The sequence below is a fragment of the Camelus bactrianus genome, chromosome 32 (assembly GCF_048773025.1).
Source record: "Camelus bactrianus isolate YW-2024 breed Bactrian camel chromosome 32, ASM4877302v1, whole genome shotgun sequence".
Taxonomy (NCBI): domain Eukaryota; kingdom Metazoa; phylum Chordata; class Mammalia; order Artiodactyla; family Camelidae; genus Camelus; species Camelus bactrianus.
This window is the reverse complement of record NC_133570.1, coordinates 23,088,045-23,104,287: the sequence shown is the minus strand read 5'-3', so window position 1 is coordinate 23,104,287 and position 16,243 is coordinate 23,088,045. Positions and strand designations below refer to the sequence as shown.

General features: G+C 55.1%; 1 protein-coding gene across 2 annotated transcripts in view; it reads left to right on the top strand.

Moving 5' to 3' along the window:
- Positions 1-16,243, top strand: part of MED15 (mediator complex subunit 15) — a 36,182-nt gene that overhangs the window by 9,023 nt on the left and 10,916 nt on the right. For both annotated transcript variants that reach the window (XR_012503536.1, XM_074355962.1), the window contains exons 2-7: positions 1,833-1,920; positions 8,396-8,447; positions 9,579-9,608; positions 10,652-10,864; positions 14,657-14,892; positions 15,809-16,138. Coding sequence is in view for 1 of the 2 variants with exons in the window: in XM_074355962.1 (XP_074212063.1) it covers positions 1,833-1,920; positions 8,396-8,447; positions 9,579-9,608; positions 10,652-10,864; positions 14,657-14,892; positions 15,809-16,138 (949 nt within the window). In the remaining variant the exon portion in view is untranslated. The remainder of the gene's footprint in view (positions 1-1,832; positions 1,921-8,395; positions 8,448-9,578; positions 9,609-10,651; positions 10,865-14,656; positions 14,893-15,808; positions 16,139-16,243) is intronic.

The window sequence follows — 16,243 nt, the reverse complement described above, 5'->3', positions numbered from 1 at the left end:
TTTTCAGAGAGGACACCCATCTTACGTTGGAACCTGTGTGTTTTTTGTTTCAACTGATCCCTTATCATCCTCCTCTCCTAAGAGACTATAATAAACCAAAATTACAGAGTGAAATGTAGGTCCTTCCTGAATTGGAGATATGAGACCCGTAGACGTGATAAGAATCAGTCAAAGTGGTGTTTCCCTCCCAGGGCCGATGTGGCGATTTGCTCTCCTGGTCTGTCTTCACTTCCTGGCCCATCCTAGGCGGGCTCATGGGATTCCTTGATGCCGGGGCAAGCCGAAGCTTTAGGCTGGCCTCATCCATGGGCTGCCTGGGTCCAGCTGGCACCTGGGGAGATGGGAACAGTTCTCTCTTGGGCTGGCCTGAGCTGTGTTTTACCAAACAGACAGCACCCCAGGCTGTGCCACCACCACAGGAGCTCGCCGGGCCGTGGCACAGGCCCTGGGGTTGGGGGAGAGGGGCAGGGGGTGTGCCACCGAGGGCCAGACACCATTTCCTTATCTCTCTGGTTGGTGGCTGATAAACATGTAGTTAGGAATCTTTTTTAAATCTGGTGAAAAATCTGGCCAAGGTGTCTGCTTTTGGTGACGTGCTTGGGAAAGCTTCCTCCTCCCAGTGTTGGACATGTCATCTGGTGCTGTTGTGATTTGGGAGCTCACACCCACACCCGCTGCAGGCCCCTGCCCCAGGTGGGTGAGCAGACTGCACACCTGGCAGCACCTTACCAGGAAGTGGCCCCTGGGGTTGGGCAGAGCTGGCAAAACCTCTCACCCGTGAGAGTTCAGTGGGTTGATGGGTGTTGTGGTTCCCAAATCACGGCTGGTTTCCTCTGGGTGGAACGTAGGTCTTGGGCTGTCTCTTCCTCCAGCCAGGAGGCAGGGGTTCCAAGCTTGTGTTGAATGAGTTCTGTAGCACTGTGGTGGGCAGCACCACTTTCTGTTTCTCATATGTCAGTACAGATTGACCCATCTCTTAGCACTTGGCCGCCTCTTTGGGATTTCTTTCAGTATCACAGATGTGGTCCTGCAGCCCGTGCTCACACTCCTCCTGTACCCAGGGTGTGCGTATGTATGGAGCCATCAGAAAGCTTTCTGGCAGCAGCCGGACTGGAATTCCCTGGGGTGAGGTGCTGGGAAGACAGGCAGGGAGACCCATCCTGGGGTTGTGAGTAGATCAGCCAGACCCTGGAACCCGAGCCTGGGATGCCCCTCCCCTTTCTTACAAACGCACGCCTGTCCTTGTCTTCATGTGGGGGTGTGCTACCCAGTTAGCTGTGTGCACGGCTCTCTCCCTGCGGAGTGCTCAGATTCCATCTCTTACTGTAGCGTGTTGGCATCAGTGTGCTGTTTCTCCTGCCCCAGCTGAAAGTTGCTGAGATCAGACTTGGAGAATCTGCGTGTCCAACACTGGGACCTTTGCCTTGGGAGGGGCTGAGAGATGACTCGCGTGGCCCCTCCATCTTACAGAGGAAGAGTCGGAGCATGGGTCCCCTTGCTCTTGATGCCAGAGTTGGGTGGGGACCCAGGTCACTCAGGGCAGGAAATAGGCCAGCAGGCCATTCATCTGCCTCTGTGCTGGTTGTGAGCAGTCCCTGGGCCTGGCCCCCTGCCCGCTGGAGCCAGGGAGGCCGCCGTTCCTGGTCCCCACCTTCGTGGCCCGGCCCTGCTCTCCTCTGCTTTGTGGCCTTTCATCGCTATCCTGAGGGCCCCTCCCTCATGCCCCTCCTGGACCTCAGCCAGGCTGGGGAGCCAGCCTGGGGCAGCTGCTGTGAAGGCCTACTGGCCAGGAAGCCCGTGTGTGTCAACCTGTCTTCTCCTTTGTGTTCCAGCGAGGACGCCATGAGGAAAGCTGGTGTGGCCCACAGTAAATCCAGCAAGGACATGGAGAGCCACGTGTTCCTGAAGGCCAAGACCCGGGTAAGGCCCTGGGGCAGTCCGCCTGCAGGGATGGGGACAGGGTACGAGGCAGGCTCTGGATGCCTCCACCCGGGCAGTGAGGCTGGGGGCTGCACACTGTCAGAGTGCACACCGTCAGCATCCTCCGCGGCCCTCTGTGGGTCCTCCTTTGGGTCCACCATGTGGATGTGTGTATGGGAGGGATGGGGTGGGCACTTAGGATGCAGGCCCAGCCTCTGACCTCTGCTGGCACCCTCCTTCATGGCTGGGTGCTCTCCCGCCCCAGCTGCTCTTGTTGGGGATGCCGAGTGCCCTGAGTAAGAGTGGGCTCTGGCCTCAGGCTCAACCCTCCCTCCTGGGGGTCTCACCTAAGCCCCACGGAGCCCTGACACTTGGGCCCAGAGGGATTCCTGTCCCCTTTTGTTAAATGATGAGGGTGATGCTCATGGCGGGTGAGGGCTTGAGTGAGGACCCAGATGGGGGAGCGTCGCAGGTGGAGAGGTGGCGGAGGGTTCCCATGTGAGCTCTCTTGTGAACTGGGCGGGCTTCACGTGACCACCCCCTTCATCCGTGTGTTCGCCTGGGGGCAGAGCTGGTGGAAGTGAAGCAGAACAGGCCTGGAGATGCCATGTGGCCTGTCAGATGACCCAGCCTGTGTTCTGCACCCACCCTGCCGCTCATCGGGTCAGCACTGTGCACCTCCTAGTGCCCAAGTGCAGGGTTGGGGTTCTGGGACTCACTGTGTGTCCAGAGTTAAAAGCACATTCTCTTTGTGGCCCTTGGCTACTGGTTTAGGTAAATGAACTGTCAAGTCAGAGAGAGGTCAGCTGGGGAAATCTGAGCATGCTCTGAACGTGTGGATGAGGTGAACATTTTTTGAAATGGAAAGGTAGGGATTTCTGGCCCGAGAAAGCAGAGTGCAAAACAAGCCTTCTGTGTGATCTGGGCTTGGGGTCAGAGTTCACGTGAGTCCGGGTGGGTGCCCGGAAGAGCTACAGGAGTATGTGGACCGAGGTGGGCAGCTCTGTGCCGGGGACGTAGATCAGCATTGTCTTCTTTCTGTAATGACTTTACTGAGATCTAATTCGTACACTGTATGATTCACCCATTTAAAGTGTGCAGTCCAGGGGTCCTTAGTACAGCCATCACCACAAGCAGTCTTAGAGCATTAGAGCATCTTAGAGCCTTGTCTAGAAGAAACCGAGACCCGATAGCCCTCACTCCGCATCTGCCCTTAGCCCTGGGCAGCCACTTACCTGCTTTTTGTTGCTATGGATTTGCCTGTTCTAAACTTTTTGTGTAAATATAATCGTTCAGTATGTTTTTGTGATTGGCTTCTTTCATTTAACATAATATTTCCAGTGTTCATCATGAACTGTGTACTTTATTTATTCCTTTTTATTAACAAATAGCATTCCATCGTATGGATTATACCACATTTTATTTATCCATTCCTCAGTTGATGGACATCTTGAGTGTTCCCACTTTTTGGCTGTTACAGTAATGCTGCCATGAACATGTGTGTACCAGCTTTCCGGGTGACACATTTCCATTTCTCTTGGGTCTGTACCTGGAAAAAGGAATTCTGGATCATGTGGTGACTCTGTGTTTAACCTTCGGAGGAACTGCCAGACTGTTTGCAGAGCAGCAGCACCATTTCCCATTCGTGCGTGGAGTGACGAGGGGTAGTCCCTCCACTCCTCGTCAGTACTTGTTACTGTCTTTTGTATCAGAGCCGTTGTAATCGTTGTGAAGTGGTATCTGATTGTGGCGTTGATTTGCATTCTCTGATGACTCATTGTGTTTATTTGTCATTTGTATATTTTCTCTGGAGAAATATTTATTCAGATCCTTTGCCCATTTTAAAATTGGGTTGTTGGTTGTCTTATTGTTAGATTGTTAGAACTCTTTATAAATTTTGGATTCAAGTCTCTTATTAGATACATGATTTGCAAATATTTGGGGGGATGAGATAAGAACTTTGAGGGTTTATTGAATTATTTAAGCTTTTGAAATGCGCAGCTTGTTGGTCAGTATTGTTTGTTGTCTGTGGCTTTATAGGGAACTACCCCAGATGTAGTGGCTACAGAAATGAGTTGCTGTTTCTCCAGATCCTGTGGGCCAGGGTTGAGATGCTGGGAATTGTCCCATTGGCCACTTTGCTGGTCTCACCAGTGACTCTCAGACAGCCACATCCAGCTGGGAGCTGCGCTGGGCAGGAGGTCCAGAAAGGCCTCACTCACGTGTCTGAACATTGGCTTTCTCGATGTGGCCGCCACTCAGTGTCTCTGGCAGTAGAGCCAGGACTTCCGCATGGCCTGGCGGCTGGCTTCCAAGTAGGGGGAGTGGAAGATGTCAGTCCCCAGTGTCCTCGAGTGTCACTGGGTGGGAATGGTCTCACCTTTGATGTGCTGCAGCCTGTGTACAGGGAGGCAAATGGTCGTTGGCTGCCGTCTTGGAGACAGGCCACCACAGAGACCCTCTTGGCAGAAGGAGGTAAACTCCTCTCCTAGGGGGCACCTAGCAGCTCAGCAGCCCCCCAGAGCCTTCACCTGGGACCTTCTGCAGCCCCTACAGCTCACCTTCATAACTGCAGTCTCATTTCCTTGAGTCAGGCTGGTTCTGAATCCTTCCCTTCAAGAGGAGGCCCTGACTGTTGGGAAGAGAGGTATTTCTAGAAAGGTGTGAGGATGTCCTGGGTCATTTTTGGAGAGACAGACATACTGCGTGGGCACTCTTGTCTGATGTCCAGCTCCTTGGTCCTGCTGGAGCCCCTGAGGAGCGGGTGCCCTCCGTGCAGGAGGCCCTTCCTCTAGGGCAAGACTCTGGAGGGACTCTGCAGGCAGGTGGCATCCTGGACATGCTTGTCACCAGCCTCTCCTACCTGAGACCCCTTCAGAGTGACTGTGAAAGGACTTCAGAGGTGGAACCTGGAGCAAGGGAAAGGGTCGGAAAGAGTGATTTCTCTGTCTCTGGACCTGGGGAGGGGCTGGGAGGAATCCTGGCAAGCTGGTGGATCCAGAGGTGTCCACCCTGAGGGAACCTGTGGCTCTAATGGGCATGTCAGGCTGCCTGATGTAGACCCCAGGGCGAGGAAAGCCTGGAGTGCTCTTGTGTAGAAGAACTCGCTGAGTCCACTGCCCGGTGTGCTGGCACTGCAGGCAGAGCCGTGTCCATCCTGTCACTGGCTGGCTCCACGCCTAGGGCCTGGGCCTGGGCCCCCCTGTAAAGTGATGTCCCCTTGCAGGGTCCCATGAAGCAGGCACAGTACCGCTCTCCCTAGTTTGCAGAGGGGGAGGCTCAGGTACGCAGAAGCCAGGTGACTTGCCCAGGAGGTCACCCAGCCAGGTGCAGGTGAAGCTGGGGGCCCCCGGGTAGTCTGGGCTCAGCGCCTGCACTCTCAGCCCTGTCCCTCTCTTCCTCCCGTCTGGCAAGGTGACAGACACCCACTTTAGTTCCTGCAGGTGGGACTCCTCTCTGCCTGAAGGAGACAGAGGGAAACAAAATCAAGTGTTCTTGGTAGGGGGGTTGCGATAACAGCCACTCTAGGCCCTCGCGCCAGCCTCCTGAGGAGTCGGGGAGATTTGGCCTCCGCCAGAAGGGAGCAGCTGAGGACCTGGGACCTGCGTGGGCACGGCAGCAGCACGGGGAGAGGCTTCTCACAGTGTTGGCTCATCGCTTGGTTGTTTTTAAATGAAACTTACCTTGTACACATGCCAACTCTTTTGCACATAACATGGTATCATATGAAAGTTGTGCATGTCTCTGGTTTACAGTGTAGATGTGACATGTAGACCCGAGTCCCTGTAGTGGGGGGCGGGGTGGGGGGCCCAAGGTGAAACTTGGTCCAGGGAGGCTGAGAGCATCAGAAATGGGAAGCTGCCTAGAGGCTAATAAAGAGGAGGACCTGAGCTGCCCAGCAGCCGGCGGGAGTCACAGGGCAGGAGCACTGCTGGGAAAGGAGGAGGAGGCTACGCCTGTCTGGTACAGAAGACGCTGTCCTCCCTTCAGTCTTTCTTAAGGACTTCGTGAGCCCCGGGTCAGGCTTTTGACTGAATCTGAATACATCTTCTGCTGTCCGCACTTAATTGGAGCCAGATATTGGAAGAGAAAAGCACAGTTATATCCATTGAAAAATGCGAATACCTGAAAAGGCTACATTTTCTTTTCTTTGGTGGGGGAGGTCATTAAATTTATTTATTTATTTTTTAGTGGAGGTACTGGGAATTGAACCAGGACCTCATGCATGCTAAGCATACACTCTACCACCGAGCTATACACTATCCCCCGACTAGCATTTTCTTGACAGCTGCTGGAATCTGCTGGAAAGGCCTGGATGCAGCCGGTTCCTGACAGGTCCAGGGGCCCTTTTCCTGCCCCTGCTCTGTCTGAAGGATGACCTCCGGGACTCCTCCTGCACCCCCCAACTCTGGTCAGCGTGCTTGCTCGGAAGCTGCCTTGTAAATGCTGACCCTTTGGTTTTCAGTAGCTCTGTTTTTAGGAGCACATACTGAGCATCCTTTATCAGCATGCTGTCTAGTCCTCATGACTTTCTCCAGTTGACCAGTGAGGTGTAGGGCAAGTCAGTGGGGGCACGGGGTGCTAGATTGCTTTCTCCTTGCCATCTAATTTTTTAATTGAAACTGGGTAAGGAGCCCATTGTCATTTTTTTATTATTCATTTTTGTATGTCTAAAATAATGTATAAAAATAAAATGTTAAAATATGTGAATCACAGCACAGTGCTTATCAAAGTTCCTGTGTTGCTGAGAACACTGGCTCTGGAGTGCCTGCTCTGGGACTTGGTATATTTTTCAATATGTGGAGAAAACTTAAGACTTTGTAGAAACTAACAAGTCCCATGCCAGGGGAGGTCAGTCAGGCCGGGAGGAAAGCAGCTGGCCCTGGGGGTCAGAGTCGCCCTCAGTGCAGACCTATGGCCTTGGCAAGGATTTTGGAGATGTATTTAACCCTCAAGAACTCCCTCAGTGGCAGTGTGACTCCCCATGCCCACTTCTGTCAGCTGATCACTCCTGGGCACCCGGCTCAGAGCAGCCTCAGCGGAACTGAGGATGCCCTCTGCCTGCCCAGCTCAGAGAGCTCGGTCCTGGTTCGGTGCCAGGGGCTTTGGGAACATGGCCCTGAGCCCCATTCATTGTACCTTGTGTTGGAGTAACTGTGTCTGGCTGCTTTTTCAACCTGCGTCCTCCTGTTTCACTTTTTATGAGAGCGTACAGAGCTCAGCAAATTCTCCTATGGTTTCTCTGACCTCAAAGATGGCCCAAGGCCTTAACGAGACATCAGACATTGAGCTGGCCAGCCCCTTGTCCTCGACCCCCTGTCCTTAGCCACCTTGTCCTTGATCCCTTGTTTCTGGGCTCGTGCTATCCCCTGCTTTTCTTGCCCCACTTGCCACCCTGCTCTCCTCCAGAGACCAACCTTATCAGCTGACCTGGGGGGCCCTCTCCCAGGAATGGGTGGGGGCCATGGAGGGTTGGGCATGTTGGCCTTCCTCCCCTGGGTCCCTTTGCTGCAGCAGAGCCTCCCTGCCCTTCCTCTGTACCTGGCCTGCGGCCGCCCCAGGCCTGTATCCGCCAGAGATGAATTGGGGCTGGAGGATGAGAGAGCGTGCTTCCCTCTCTCCTGTAGCTCCCCTCGAGGTGTTCTCACGATGGTTCACTCTGTCCCTGGGCTTGTGGGCTGCCCAGTGTCCTAGCACAGGAGCTGCAGCTGGTTGTCCCGCCAGCCTGCTGTCCCTTGGACTCAGGGTCGCAGTGACTTAGGAGGGGTGTGTGAGCAGGTGGGGCTGAAGGCCCTGCCCTCTGCCTGCTTTGCCAGGACGGCCCAGCATCTCTGAAATAAGATTTGATTTATAAACATCCCTTCGTTGACCTCAGGACAAACTCAAAGTAGTGATTTCCCTGAAGTAGATGTCCTTGGTTACAGCAAAGAGAGTTCGTGGAAGGCAGGCCTTGTAGGCTGTTCCAGAGATGTGGCTTCCAGAGCCCAGAGGGCCCTCAGTGGTGGCCTTCACCTGCCTCCCCTGAGTGGCATTGTGCCTTCCCCTCAGCTGTGCAGTAAATTTGGATCAGCACAGGGCTTTTAGCGCAGCCTGGCGCTTGTTCAGATTTGCATGCGAGCACGACCTCAGCAGTGAAAAGCAACAGGCCGGCCTTAAAAGCGAACGTGCTTTGGTACAATTAGAGCAAAGACACTGCAATGCGTGTGCCCTCAGGCCCTTCTGAGGAGCGGGGTCCTGAGCCCCACACGGCCCTGGCTGGGGTTCCCAGCTTGCAGGGAAGCAGCAGCTCCTAGGGCCTTGTACCTTCTTGGTTTTCTGTTTGTGCCTTTTGTTGGCCTGCGGGAGCCTCGCACGGAGGCCTGTCTCCATCCTGGGAGGGGGCCAGGCATCGCCCTGGGGAAAGGCCTCTGCTGGGGGCAGAGCAGAGTGTCTCTTCGCCATCTGGGATTAAACTGCTTCCTGTTTTTACTTTTAGGACGAATACCTTTCCCTCGTGGCCAGGCTTATTATCCATTTTCGAGACATTCGTAAGTAAACTTCACGTCTCTGGGTGGTGGTGGTCGGCCGCTGGGCCCGAGGTGGGATGTCTGTGAGCAGCGCCTGCTTCTGGGAGGCTCTTCATTGCTTTGCATTGGATTCCACGTCTGCCATCCTCCCAGAGCATCAGCCTCAGACATGCTGATTTTGGCGTCCAAGCGGTCTAAACCGGATTGCTCTTCCCGCCTGTCTGTTTATTCTCCCTTTTCGAAGGACTGCTGCTTTCATCCCTAGGCCATCCTTAAGTAAGCAGAGTCCACCCTGAACACTTTCTTCCCTAATTGTTTTTGTTGACCGGGGGAGCCTGGACATAAACATGTGTTACTGTCAGGCTGGAAGTTTCTGGGGCCAGCTTCTCCAGGGCCGTCCCTCGCTCCCTGCCCCGTGAGATGCGCAGGGCCACTGTGCTCCTGTCCGCCAGCCTGCAGCCCTGTGGCTCTTCAGAGCTCCTGTGTCACTGCAGCCAGGGTCGGGGCTCAGTGGTCTTTTGTGTTGGGCCTATCTGTGTGGACACTGTGTTCCTGAGTGACCGCGGTCTCTCAAGGACACCAGCCTCCTGGGCACTGTGGGGTTTCCACCCTGGCTCCTCCCTCCTGCCTGCATTTGCGTGACCACGGGAGACAGCTCTGCCCCGCTCCCCACGCAGCCAGTCCATGGAGCTGCTGCTCCTGTGGCTGTAGAGGCAGCTACAGCCTGAGTGTCAGTCATCTCCCATGGAGGGAGAGAGTCCCTGCGTCCCTACGGGCTGTTGCTTCTTTCCACACTGACTTTTTACTGGGTTGAAGCCGGGACCTGGGAGGGATGGGGCCCAGAGCAAGCCTCTGCCTGGGGCAAGGATGCAAGGCTTGGGCTGACTGTGGGTGCTTCTGGGCCTCTTTCCCAGGCCTCCTTGTGTGTCCATGCTGCAGGGGGTGGGACACACGCACACATGTGTTCATGCACATGTGCACACACATTCTGAAGCTCTGAGGTATGTTTTGTCTAGTTTCTAGGCAGAGTCAGCTTAGTTTTAGCAAATGACGTCTGGGCGAATGCCTTCAGAATTGACTTAGCATGGAAGTATGTGGTTATTTAAAACTTTGTTTACTTTGGTTTTTTTCTTTTTTTTTTTTTAAATATAGATAACAAGAAATCTCAAGCTTCTGTCAGTGGTAAGAGTTTTTCCTTTTTGAATGAAAGTTTTTCCCAACTTTGGATCTGGGGTGGCAGGAGTGACAAGGTGGATGCTGTGTGTGCCTGGGATTGAGCTGTCTCTAGAGGAAAAAGTTTCTGGAAAGACCCTGGTTCCGTGGGAACCAAGAGCTCCTGGCCCTCCGCCCACCTTCCTCCCAGCACCACCCCTCCCCCTCCACCCAGCAAAGAGGATGAAGTCTCATGATTGCTGAGATACTGTCCAGAATTATGGGCTCTCTGGAGAACTGTTATGGTATATTCAGTGTAATGATCTGTGGTGGTAATTCTCAGAGAATAGCTATGAATTCACTTTCTCATGTTACAGAGTTTCTTTGTAAGTTAAAAATTATTATTCAGTTTTTAATTTCAAGCGTTTATCATATGACAGCCCTGTTTCTTTAGCCCTGGTCTTGCCGAGTGAGCAGCCAGTGAAGGCGTTTAGCATATCCAAACAGCCAGCTAAACTGCAGCCTGTCAGGCAGGGAGCTGCCTAGCCTGCTGTCTCTCCATAGGCGGCGGAGCCACAGGGGCCGGGTGCCCAGGGGCCTGGGGGCATGGGCAGTGATTGTCAGCCAGCTGGCCCAGGGTGGCCAGGGAGACCCCTCCTGCTCACTTTCTCTGGTTCTTGGGGTTCTTACCTGAAAACTGCTTCTCTGCGGGGTCCTGCCCAGACTTAGCAGAGGTGGGCTTCTGAGGTACAAGGGGACTTGTAACCTCCCTGGGAGAAGATCTGCCCCTGCCCCTGTGAAGAAAGACCCTTGTCCCGCGTTTTCTTTGAAATTCCCAGCTGTGTGTCACCCAGCTGGAGGGCAGGGCTCCGGGTCCAGGAGAGTGACAGGCACTCCAGTGTCCTGGCCGCTGGCGTGTGGCAGGCAGTTGTGCCAGGGTTTGGGGGACTCCCAGAGCTCCGGCCTCTCCCCGCCTGGGGCGCGGAGGGAGTGGAGCCTGGAGGCGGAGGTGGTGTGGCTCGGGGAGGCTGCCGGCCGGCAGAGCCTGGGACGCTGTGCCCTGTCTCCTGCAGACCCAATGAACGCGCTCCAGAGCCTGACGGGTGGGCCCGCCGCGGGAGCTGCTGGAATCGGCCTGCCTTCTCGGGGCCCAGGACAGCCGCTGGGCGGGATGGGGGGCCTTGGCGCCCTGGGGCAGCCGATGCCCCTCTCGGGGCAGCCACCTCCAGGCACCTCAGGGATGGCGCCCCATGGCCTGGCGGTTGTGTCCACAGCAGCTCCACAGAGTAAGTACCGCACTGCTCAGAGAGGCATCATATTCCTTTGCTTAGTAAGGTGTGGGTGAGGAGAGTGGGGAGAAGAGTCCCAAAAGGGTTGGGGCGCTGAGGCCCGCTGGCCCTGGGCACAGCAGTGCGCTCAGATGGGGACAGTTGGCCCGGGACCCCTTTGTAGGGGCTGTGCTCTGTAGTCAAGATAGAAACAGTTCTGTCTCGGTGTTTGCAACCACAGTGTTGTCAGAACCCCTGGACTCCAGCCTGCCCCAACCTGGGGACTGTCCCTTCCCGTGCTTCCCTGGCCCCTGCCTGCATGGCTGTGGCTTGCTGCCAGATTCCCTTTCTGCAGGAGGTGCCTGGCCATCCTTGTGCTTCTCTTCCCCAGTGGTAGGTGGCATCTTAGACGTCACCGACACATGGAGTAACCCTCCCCACAGTTGGCAGGCACGAGGCACCCATCCGCCACCACCATGGGTGGTGCCTTCCCTCCAGCCCTGAGCCTGGCTGCCACTGGTCAGCTCTCTGCCTCTGTAATTGTCACTTTGCCGATGTTACATCCGTGGAATCATACAGTATTTGACTTTCTGAGATTGGCTGCTTTCATTTGGTGTAACACTCTTGACATCTCCGGGTTGCGCTGGAATTTGTTCCTGTGCACTGACGAGTGGGCCCCCTGGACTGGCTGTTCCGCGTTTCCCTGTCCACTCTCCCTTGAAGGGCACTTGGGTTGCTCAGCTGTGACAAGTAAAGCCTCTGTGGCCACTCGTGTACTTGTGCTTTCTCGCATGCTCCTGTCGGCCACCCCTCGCGGGAGCCCAGGGAAAAGGACAGTGGCTGCCCGCCACCTGGCACAAGCACTGAGTGCTGTGCCGGGTGTCCTGGTGTGCCGGCGCTGCCTTGTGCCTTGCTCTGTCCTCGCGCCCCAGCCGCCCCTCGTCCCTTCTCCCTGTGGACGTCTTGCCATCTGACCACTCGCCCATCACTTGGTTCTGTATCTGAGCTCCGGTGTCCGTCTTGTCAGGGCACACACATACACGCACACATGGGGCGGGATGCTCAGAAGTGTCTGCTCTGGCTCCTTCCGTTATACTCTGGTGCAGTGGTTGAATTTCTTTTCATCACAGACGTAGCTTTTATAATAAAACTAGTTTAGAACGTATTAGTTTCCGATGCTCCCATGGTTTGTCTTGCAGTCTCTCCCCTAGGACTTTGTCAGTTCAGGGCGAAGCTTTGGTCAGCTGCCTGCATCCTTCCTGGTTTGACCTTGGACCAAATCCTGTTTTCAGCTTCTGAGGTGGGGGTTGCAGTGGGTCTCTGCTTTCATGTCCTGCTGCCGCTTCTACCAGACACCCTCCTGCCCTGCCTGTGACCGCTTGCCACCTGGTCTACCTGAAACAGATGTAGTGGCCCATTGGGTGCCTGCTACCCCTTTCTGACACCTCCACACACTGCTGTGTGATGAAGGCTGCTTCAGGCCTTAGTGTCATGCCCCTAGAGGGCAAGTCCTGGGTCAGAGGTGGCCAGGGCTCTTGAAGGGCAGTCCAGAACCCACTGTGCATCTCAGGTGACCTGGGTTAGTCGCAGGAGGCACACTGCGACTGTTGGAGAGGCTGGGGTTGGGATACAGGGTTGGAAGCCACACTTACTTTTAACCTCTATGCGTGTTTGTTTCTAGATGAATTTTAACATCGTGTGTGTAAAACCAACTTTAAAATAAGCCCTATTTCTGGCTATTTGATAGACTGGGGGCTGAGGACCATCCTCCTCCTGACATAGCCATTGTTAGACATGGCCTTGGGGTGCTTAACCAAATAAAGCCTGGAATTCCAAGTCAGTGAGCCCGCATCATGCATGACCATGCAGATCTGAAAAGTAACCAAGTAGAACTTGCAGAAATGAGAAATAAAGTTATTGAAAGAAGAAAAGTGTGGATGAATCAACAGGTAATCAGATATAAAGCCTGGGACCTTCGCTAGATGGTTTTTTAAGGACATACTCTTTTTTATTTTTTTCTTCACCATTTCCTCTTACCTCTCAGACCATCCTTCCCAAGATACCAGGTGTAAATGGAAGGAGAAACATTTCCCACATAAGGGAGTAAACACGCATAAATCTAAACCAGTGATTGTCAGCGATTCTGCACCCTGTGGGGGATTTGGCAATGTTTGGAGACATTTTGGCATTACATCAGGGGTGCTGCTGGCAGCCAGCGGGCAGAGGCCAGAGGTGCCATTGAGCTCTTCCGTGCATGGATGCCCCCCCACAGGGAATAGCTGTCTGGCACAAAGTGTCAGGAGGTTGTAAATCCACATATAAACAAAAATTATCTTAAGATAATCCTCAGAGCTCACCTCCTCTCTTTGCAAGCTCTGGAATTTTGAGTCAGTAATAGATTAGTTCTTAGTCCAGTGTGTGTGGGAGGTACTATTGTCTCTTTTCTCCAGCTAAGGAAACTGGGGTGCAGAGCAGTGTCAGAGTTGGGGTTTGAAGCCAGGCACTGGGGTCAGAGGCTGTACCCCTGGTCTTCATCCTATCCTGCCTCTTAACATAAGTCTGCCGTATGGGCGTGAGAAGATAAACAGGGACCCTGCTAAATGGAAGTCAGGAAGTGGACATGTCAAGGATTTCAGGTCCGTCGTGTGCACATAAAGTTAAATACGCGTGATAAAATTGAAAAGGTCGTTGCTGAAATAATAGAAGTAGTTTGTAAATTCCAAACCAATAGGAAACATGGAGATAGACAGAAACAACAAACCACAAGACCAAACAGCATACAAAATTCAACCCAGCAGTCCAACAAAAATACATTTCAGAAGACGATGCAGCAAGACCTGGAAATGGAAGGCATGTGGGCAGTTTCGTCTCCGTTACTGGTAGTTAAGCACAGAAGGTGATAAATGTAGAGAAGAGCTTTGTCTAAGCCCGTGGTTGGGACACGTATGCTTAACGGCAGGTGCTGCTGGGAGAGGCTCCTCACCCGGCCTGTCTGCAGAGGGTGTGCTGAAGGAGAAAGCCGGGCCGGCTGTAGGGTTCCCCTTCTACGGCATTTTTAAAATGTAAGAACCGGAGGTCACTGGAGTAGTTGCTGAAGGGGGTGGCACCACGAGGGCTCCCTGTGGTGTTGGGACCGTTCAGTGTTTTGATTGTGACAGCTGCTGAATCTACCCAGGTGAGAAAACGTGTAGAACTCAGGCAGGTGAGCGCATGTGCTGACTGTGTTACGATGTTCTGGTTTTCCACAGTGGTCCCATTGCGGGAACCGGGCGAAGTGTGCAGTCTCTCTGTGGTCCTCTTTTTGACCTCAGGTGACAGCTCCATTTGTGTGGTTCACCTGCACCGGGCGGTGGTTTTCAGTGCGCTCACAGTCATTCAGCCGTCACAGTCAGTCCTAACACATTTTCACCTTCTGAAAAGAAACCGCAGAAAATCTTGTGAATGATTGTTTATATCCGTGTTATCCCTAACCACCAAGAAGTGGGAGCGACCCACATGTCTGTCAACTGATGGGTGGCTACTTGGGAAATCCGTTCAGTGGGGTGTCACTCGGCCGTAGAAAGAAAGGGACGGCGCAGTGAACCTTGTCACCACTGTGCCGAGTCCAAGGAGCCCAGGCATGGGGCTCCGTGGGCACCCAGGGTCCCGCGGAGGCCCCCTGTGCAGGCAGAGAGCAGACGAAGGTTTACTGGGGGCCGGGCCTCCTCGCCATCACAGGACCTGTTACAAGTGGCTCAGGGCAGTTGGTCTCAGGGGCATTGCGGTGCCACCCTGCCCAATCCCCTGTCCCCTGACGCGCGCTCTCTCCAGCCCAGCTGCAGCTCCAGCAGGTGGCGCTGCAGCAGCAGCAGCAGCAGTTCCAGCAGCAGCAGGTGGCGCTGCAGCAGCAGCAGCAACAGCAGCAGCAGCAGCAGCAGCAGCAACAGTTCCAGGCGCAGCAGAGCGCCATGCAGCAGCAGTTCCAGGCAGCGGTGCAGCAGCAGCAGCAGCTCCAGCAGCAGCAGCAGCAGCACCTGATTAAGCTGCACCATCAAAACCAGCAGCAGGTATCGGCGCCCCTCCTCCTGCACCTGGGCCGCCGCCTCCTCCCAGAGCCCGGGACCCCACGAGGAGGGCATCTCCCACGGGCCTGCTGTGTGCCGGGGACCTGGGCCAGCCGAGGCCCCTGGGTGCAAATGACTCATGTGGGAGCTAACAGGCAAGGGGGAGGTGGACACCACCGCGCAGGCATTTCTGGGCTACCCCGTGGGCATGCGTTTCCTTGGAGCACAGCGTGCCTCCTGTTTTTGCCCCTGAGTGTTCAGGTGTCTGGACGCAGCACTAATCGAACCCCATCTAGTGTCCCACAGGGGAGTGGCAATGTCACATTAGATACCCTGCTTACAAGAAAACCTTTTCTCCCTCCTGTGATTTGTGGTCAGTGCCCAGACGTGTTATGTGTCTTCCTTCAGTCTGCTCTTGGTTGAGGGAGGGAAGCTGAGAGACCCGCTCCACTTTCCCACCTGCCCCAGGCCTCAGTTTGCTGCCTCCTTTTCCCATCAGTCTCCCTCCTGGACCTTGAAGCCCCTCTCCCAGGGCTGACAGTGAACCTTCAGTCCCACTTTTCCTCCTCATCCTGAGGCTCGTACCATGACCTCATAGGGACCAAACGTGTCCCTGGAGAGGCTGCAGAGATGTGCAGTCAGTCGAGCCTTGATCCCAGCCTCTCTGGGGCTGCATCTCTAGGTGACCCCTTGCTCAGCCCTCCAGACACTTCTCTTGACCCTCTTCCGTTTCTCAGGCCTAGGGGTGGGCTGGCATCTGGCAGCCAAGGCGCAGGTGCACCCTGGGCGTCCCCAGTGTCATTCTGGGAGGTGCTCCCTCCACCTCTGTGAGAGCAGCCCAGGCAGACTTCTCGGGGGCAAGGCCGGCATGGGGCCCGGGGGCCAGCGAGGTGACCAGTGCTGCTTGTTTTCGCCCTAGATGCAGCAGCAGCAGCAGCAACAGCAGCTGCAGCGGATGGCACAGCTGCAGCTGCAGCAACAGCAGCAGCAGCAGCAGGCTTTGCAGGCCCCACCACCCATGCAGCAGCCACCCATGCAGCAGCCCCAGCCCGCCCCCTCGCAGGCCCTGCCTCAGCAGCTGCAGCAGCTGCACCACCCACAGCACCACCAGCCACCACCACAGCCCCAGCCGCCAGTGGCCCAGAACCAGCCGTCGCAGCTTCCACCACAGTCCCAGACGCAGCCTCTGGTGTCACAGGCGCCGGCACTCCCTGGGCAGATGCTGTACACCCAGCCACAGCTGAAGCTGGTGAGTGCCCAGGGCCCTCGTGCCTTTATGCACTGCCGCGATGTCTCAGGCTCCTTGGCCATAGACAGCACATCCTCTTCTTCACGCCCTGGGACTCAGGTGCCC